At 34.1% G+C, this 7,500-nt stretch overlaps 1 protein-coding gene across 1 annotated transcript; it reads left to right on the top strand.

The window, feature by feature from the left end:
• The first annotated feature begins 2,828 nt into the window (after positions 1-2,828).
• LOC143026753 (zinc finger BED domain-containing protein 5-like) lies at positions 2,829-3,941 on the top strand. The gene is made up of 3 exons (XM_076187521.1): positions 2,829-3,100; positions 3,179-3,352; positions 3,491-3,941. The coding sequence occupies exons 1-3, from the start codon at positions 2,829-2,831 to the stop codon at positions 3,939-3,941; spliced, it is 897 nt and encodes a 298-aa protein (XP_076043636.1).
• Positions 3,942-7,500: the final 3,559 nt, after the last annotated feature.

The following is a 7,500-nucleotide window of genomic DNA, read 5'->3' as shown; positions in this document are numbered from 1 at the left end:
GTAAAGATATAAACAAATGAATTGATAAATGAAGAGATAGATAATTGATTATAATCAATAGGTAAATAGGTAAGGAAAGAAATAAATAGTCAAATATCAGAGAAATAGATAGATCAATAATACATACATAAATAAGTAATTAGATATAACTTATTAAATGATTAGATAAATGGTAAATATGTTTATAAACTACAGAGGCTGATAAATCAATAGAAAGATAAATCCAGAATGTTTCAGCTAAAGTAAAAAATAAATGAGTTATTAATCATATGTAATTGAATAAATATACATATAGCTAACTCGATGAGTTTTTGTTTTTATTGTGTTTACCAGCGCTTCTAATCTTATAGAAAAATAAACTAATAAGCAAAATTGATATTTTAGGACAAGAAAGTGAATTGAAAACAATGCATGATGTGAATATTTAAACTATTTGTGTATTTGTTTGAATCTGTTGAGCCACCCTTTCCATTCACATAATTAAAAGTGCTTTTATCGTATTGTACAAAGTTTGGTCCATGTAGTATCATTCTGGAGAGTGCCTGTTTGATATTGCACGTAGAGTTTGCTTCCAGTGTCAATAATATATATGCTGCAGGCTTGTAGTAACTGTACTGAGGTTTGAGTTCTTTTGACAACTGGATAGTGGGTGATCGAATGAACTAATGATGGGTTGTATAGATTTCATACTTTTTTAAACAAAATCAAAATTTATTAGAGATAGTTTTATTTGCATTTCATGCATTTTCATGGGCATCTAATCTTGAGTCATGAATAAAACTTCATGTCAATGAGAGCGTTTGGTATTTGGGGCATTTTTTTTTTCGTTCTTCAACTGAAACAATTAATTAAAGTACTCTAGCATTCCTTAAAGTCTATCAAAATAAATACTATGTAAAGACAAAGCCTTTATTAGTGCGACATTTAACATGTTAAATTTTTATCAAGCACATTGTCGTGGTAAGCATAACTCAGATTAAATAAGAGGATCCAGGGGAACGGGGGAAGGTCATTGGTCATATATATATGCAAGAGTTGTCCATATTGACAGGTATAAGGTCGAGAAACAAGGAAACAACATGGCAAATAAGGGTATATATACCCAAAACGTTTGATTTATAAAACTTATCAATTTCTTTCCTGTCTTCTTTCTTTCTACCCCTTCCTTATGTACATATACACACATATTGTCAAATAATTCCCGATATTTACCTTGTAGCTCGAACCGAGTTGAGGCCAGATCGAGGCTTTACCGACTGAGCTACTGAGGTTACTCTCGAGAATTATTTCAGTATGATATGCGTTGTCACTGGTGATTCACCTCAGGTATGTGAATATAAATATACATATACATATACATATACAAACACATGTATGTATATATATATATATATATATATATATATATATATATGTGTGTGTGTGTGTGTGTGTGTGTACATTACAAAGGCGGAGCGTGCTGACAAGAGACTAGGTCGGTTGCGAAAGAATTATAATAATGATTAATAAATCAATAAAGAAAAATAATTATATAGATAATAAAAAATGAAATAAATAAATAAATGCATAGGTATAGTTAAATAATAAACAAATAGGTAAACAGTAAATAATAATAAATTGATAGATATATAATAATAAATGAAAACCAAACAAATAATAAACAAAGACAAATAATTACAAACAAATAAACAAATGAAAAAAAAGAAGTGACAGTCGTTACAGAATCTTGCTTAGGTGTTTATCTAAACCAGTGTTTCTCAAAGGGGGCCATGTGATTTTTTCAGGGGGCCACGCGGCCAATTTTAATAAATGGGGGGCCACGGGAGGTCACGGGGAGCCACAGAGGAATTTCGTTTGTTAGCGAGGGTAAATTGTGGCACATGACAACTGTATGTCGATGCAATTGAGCGTGTGAGCAAGCGCGTGTGATTCATGTGTCAGTGGGATTGTGGCGGTGTAGCCTCATAGATGCGCCACAGAGTTAGCACGCACACACGTACACACATACAGGCTGCAGCAGCAGACTTCCCGCGCTGACTCGCGAGATGAAAGCGTCACAACACATGGTTCCGCCTGAAACACTGTTCACAAGACAGAAGTGGCACAACAAAGGGTTTCACCGGAAACACTGTATAGTATAAAAACGTGTCAGGCCCAATACAAGCACTTGACTCTCGGCTCTGCTAATGCAAAAATCTGCTCTACACGCTGGGTAGGTACCTAGTATTGGGAAGTGGCTTTTTGTGGAGGTATTTGTTTCGTGGTGGGCTAGGATAGGGCCAATCTGGAATTTCCTTTTCCTGTGATTTTTTCTTTCTACTATTGCTTAGCTATCGCTGAATTTTCTCATTAAAACCTAAATTTATTTTCGTTGATTTGCTTCATGTTGTGAGTAAAGAATACATCTCCTTTTTGGTATGTATGTTGAAAACTGTGTGTAAAGAGCAGACTATTCCTTTTTGCGAAATGCAAAACTTGTGGCTAATAGTTTTTGTTTATTTGTTAGCTTGCTTAGTTATTTGGAGGGCAGATATTTCCCATTCAATAATATCGGTATTTAGTATTAAAGTGTTTCGCTTGTTTATGTTCCAGAGAAGTATGGCTAGTGCATCTAAGAAAAAATGCTGGCAATATTCAGTCGAATATCTTGCTTATGGATTCATCGAGTCCCCACAAAATTCTGCAATCTCCATGCGCCTTATATGCAAAGCATGTCAAATGAGAGTATACGTCCCTGCAAAATAACAAAACATCTGGAGAATGCGCATAAGGACAAGAAAAAACAAGCCACTAGATTTTTTCAAGAAATTACGTGATGAGTTCCAAGGATGACAGTGAATCGTATGTTCACCCAAAAAGTGACAAAAATAGACAGAGGAATGTTGTCTTCTTACAAGATATCCAATTTGATCGCAAAAGCAGGCAAACCTCATACTATTGGTGAATCTCTCATCATGCCGGTAGTGGCCATAGTGCTTTCAACAGTCATGAAGTTAAGTCCACAAGAGGTCACTAGTATCATTCCGCTGAGCAACTCTTCAGTATCACGACGCATCGATGAAATGGCTGCTGATGTTGAGAGCCAAGTAGTCTTAAAACTGTAGGTGAATCAGTTCTCGCTTCAACTTGACGAAACTACTTTACCTGATAATTCTGCCCTTTTGATGGCGTTCGCAAGGTTCCTTGGTGTTGATGGAATACGTGGAGAACTGATTTTTGCACTGAAATTAACAACTGACACTAAAAGTGAGTCAATCTTCAAAAAACTTGAGGCATATTTTGAGGAAAACAACATTCTACTCAAGAACATCGTAGCTTGTACAACAGATGTAGCTGCTGCTATGATCGGAAGGTATCGGGGATTCAGTGTGTACTTAAAAAAAAGCTGTCCCCAACGTTGTTTGTATGCACTGTGTTGTTCACCGGCAGCACCTGGTCGCCAAAAACTTAGCAGGGCGTCTGCATGAAGCACTTGGGCATGTTATCAAAGCTGTCAACTTGATAAAGAGAATGCTCTGCAGGATCGCCTTTTTCAGCAACTATGTGGGAAGAATAATGAAGAGCTCGAACGACTTGTGTTGCACACGGAAGTAAGGTGGCTGTCTAAGTGTAATTGCTTGCAGCGTTTTGTTGCACTTTGGGGCAGTGTTATCTCTTTCTTGAGTGAGACGGAACTCGGACAAAAGCTTGTTGATGCAAAGAACGATATACTCTACCTGTCAGACATATTTGAAAAGCTAAATGTTCAGAACAAAGAGCTTCAAGGAAATGACTCCACCTTGTTTTCATGCAAGGAGGCGATCACTGCATCTATAGGAAAACTCAAGCTGTTCTGGCTGAACCTTGGGAGACGGGAGTTTGCCCAGTTTCTATCCTTAGCAAGTATATCCACCGAGCTGCTTGATGCTGACCTAGTAGTGTATGTCAGCCATCTGAAGTAGTTGCATAATGATATGGACACTCACTTTTCTGACCTACTTCAAATGACCGTGCCTGACTGGTTTGTGGACCCGTTCATTGCTGATGCATCTGAAGTTGATGTCACCCTACAAGAAAGTGTCATTGAACTGCAGAATGACACAACAGTTCAAGCAAGGTTCTTGCGTGGAGGGCGCCATCAACAGTGAATAAATCAAGATGTGTATGAAAAGTACCATTTTCTGTGGAAGGAAGTGAAGTTGCTTATACTTGCTTTTCCCACGTCGTATTTAGTTGAGACTGGTTTTAGCCGGGTGATGCACTTACTTTCAAAGACTCAAAACCGCCTATATTTAGAAAAAAAGAGGCGATTTACGTCTTTCTCTGACATCTCTGGAGCCAAATATCAATAAGTGGGTAGCCCTGCATCGGTCACAGGTGTCCAACTGAAACTTTTTAAAATAGAGCCAAGTTCGCCTACACATATTCCTGCTTTATTCATTTTGATAGTTGTCAACAAATGAATTTATCCAACTAATATTGTTATTTGATTTATGTCTGAAGTGTTTTGAGTCCATGATATTTTCACTTCTTTTGGTGATCAGGGTGAGGGATGGATGGAGTTGGCATGGGGTCCACAAGGTTTTTTTATCGTGTCGAAAAGGGCCACAGAACAAAAAAGGTTAAGAAACACTAATCTAAACGAATCTTAAAGCCTCAAACTGAACTAAATTGCACTGGCTCTGCAGGAAGTTTATTCCATTCTTTAACTACACGATTGGCAAGGTTGTTTATACCCACTTCCAAATTGTACATATTTCCTGACAGTTTGAGACCATTATTTCTTGTCGGATTCCCATTCAATGTGAAAAAATGTTCACTTTTGATGTTAATTCCCTTTAGTGTCTTAAAGGCTTGTATCAAGTTACCTCTGAGTCTACGCTTTTTTAGGGAAAACAGATTCATATGCTTTAGTCGATTTTTGTATGATTTATTTTTTATATTTGGAATCAGTTTTGTGGCTTGCCGTTGCACTTTTTCCAATCTGTCAATGTCTTTAATGAGATTCGGTGACCATACGGAAATGGCATATTCCAAATGTGAACGAACTAACCATTCATACAGCTTGTTAATGAGAGATGAACTTTTGAAGTCAAAAGATCGCGCAATTAGTTCTAGAATCTTTTTTTTTTTTCAGAGGCTAAAATATACTGCTTAGATTATTTGAGATCGTTACTGATAATTGCGCCGAGATCCTTTTCACTATCCACATTTCTTAACAAATTTCCAAATAATTTGTAATCTTACTTACTGCTATTTTTACCTATGTGCATAACCTTGCGTATAATTGTGTTAAATTTCATTAGCCACTTTTTAGACCATTGCTATAATTAATCTAAATCTTCTTGAATATCTAATTGATTTAAGTGATCATTTGCCATTCCGCACAGTTTTATATCATCAGCAAATTTGGAGATAATGGATTTTAGTCCGTGGTGTATACCATTGATGTATACTATGAACAGAAGTAGCCTAAGAACGAAACCCTAAGGAACTCCACTCGTAACATTTTTCCATCTAGAAGTTTTACCCTTTAAAACAACTCTGTTTTTGATCATTCAACCAGTTTCTAGTCTAACTTAATAGGCTACCACTTACTCCGTGTGAAGCTAATCTAGAAAATAGCCTTTCGTGGGGGACGTTTTACCTTTTCCTCTCTACTTGATTTTCCTCATTTTTCTTTTTTCAATTTCCTTCCAATTTTTTTATTGCTTTTAAAATTTTCATATATATATATATATATGTATATATATATATATATATGTATGTATGTATATATGTATATATATATGTATATATATATATACATACATACATATATATATATATATATATATATATATATATATATATATATATATATATATATATATATACTAGCCAATTACCCGCGCGTTGGTGCGAGTTTCTGAATAATCCCTAACCTAACCATACCATACCTAACTTTAACCCTTAACCCTAACCAAAATATGTGCGCCCCCCTACCCGAAGGTTGGGAAACCCTAGTTTGAAAATACATGCATACACAAACACAAATATCATGTGCATATTCTTTTGAGTGTGTGTGTGAGTGTGTGTGTGGATTGACAATAAATGCCTACAGCTAAAATGTGAAGAGATGTATCTGCTTTATATATCTTCAGAATATATATGGTTATAGGGGTTTATTTGGAAAAACCTAGGTAGAGTTTCTAAACAATAAATTTCCGCCGCACTAAAATTAAATGAAAATAAGCAATATTTCAACATTTGGTAAAATTATACAATCATTTTACATTTACATATTTTTCTTACAAAAGCTATCATGGTTGTGGCAACATTAATTTCACAAATATAAATAATATTTGTGAACACATATAATGGTTTGTTTAATCATATTGATTCTTATGTTACAAAATTAATAACTTAAGGGGGGATTACAGTAGTGGCCTGTTCCCTCACCATAAACCACCTAATTTTAACCCTTAACCCTAACCAAAATATTTTTTATTTAAATATAGCTTTAAATACTCCTCCTCACAGGTGTGCACCCCCCCTCCCGAAGTTGGGAAACCATAGTTTGATAATACATGCATACAAAAACACAAATATCATGTGTAAACATTCCTTTGTGTGCATGTGTATGTGCATGTGTGTGTATGGTGGATTGACAATAAATGTCTATAACTTAAATGTGAAGAAATGTATCTAGTTTATTTATCTTCAGAATATATATAGTTATAGGGGTTCATCTGCAAAAACGTAGGAGTTTGTAAATGAACTATTTCCGCCCGTACAGAAAATAAATAAAAATAACCAATATTTCAATATTTGGTAAAATTATACAATAATTTTTCATAAACATGCTTTCTTCTTACAAAAGCTATCATAGTTTGCGGCAACATTAATTTCACATATGTAAATAATATTTATGGATACATATAATGGTTTGTTTAATCATATTAATTCTTAAGTCACAAAAAATACTACGTGACTTCAGGGGATACTACATAAACCTCCTAACTTTAACCCTTAAACCTAACTAAGATAATTTTCTTCGAAATGAAATATAGTTATCCAAGTACCTGGAGTGATAGGGTGTCAGAATATATAAGGTTATGGGGGTCTCTCTAAAACCCTAGGAGGAGTTTGTGTAATTTTTTTTTTTTTATAATAATCAGACAGACAGACAGAGGCTACTACTTTATTATAAGAGATATATAAATTCATATATATATATATATATATATATATATATATATATATATATATATATATATATATACTACAGGTGAAAAATGTAATCACACATTTGTCAATAACGTTAAAAACCACTGTTGGAGTAGATTCCCCGTCTCCAGTCTTTTCTACTCCAACAGTGGTTTTTAACTATACATATATATATATATATAAATACATATATATATATATATATATATATATATATATATATATATACATATATACATATATATATATACATATATATACATATATATATGTATGTATATATATATTCATATATATATGGTCTACTTTGAA

Source organism: Oratosquilla oratoria, chromosome 7 (genome assembly GCF_046742065.1).
Source record: "Oratosquilla oratoria isolate Oo_2021 chromosome 7, ASM4674206v1, whole genome shotgun sequence".
Classification (NCBI taxonomy): Eukaryota; Metazoa; Arthropoda; class Malacostraca; order Stomatopoda; family Squillidae; genus Oratosquilla; species Oratosquilla oratoria.
Note: the sequence above shows the minus strand (reverse complement) of the source record. Positions and strands in the feature narration are given on the sequence as shown.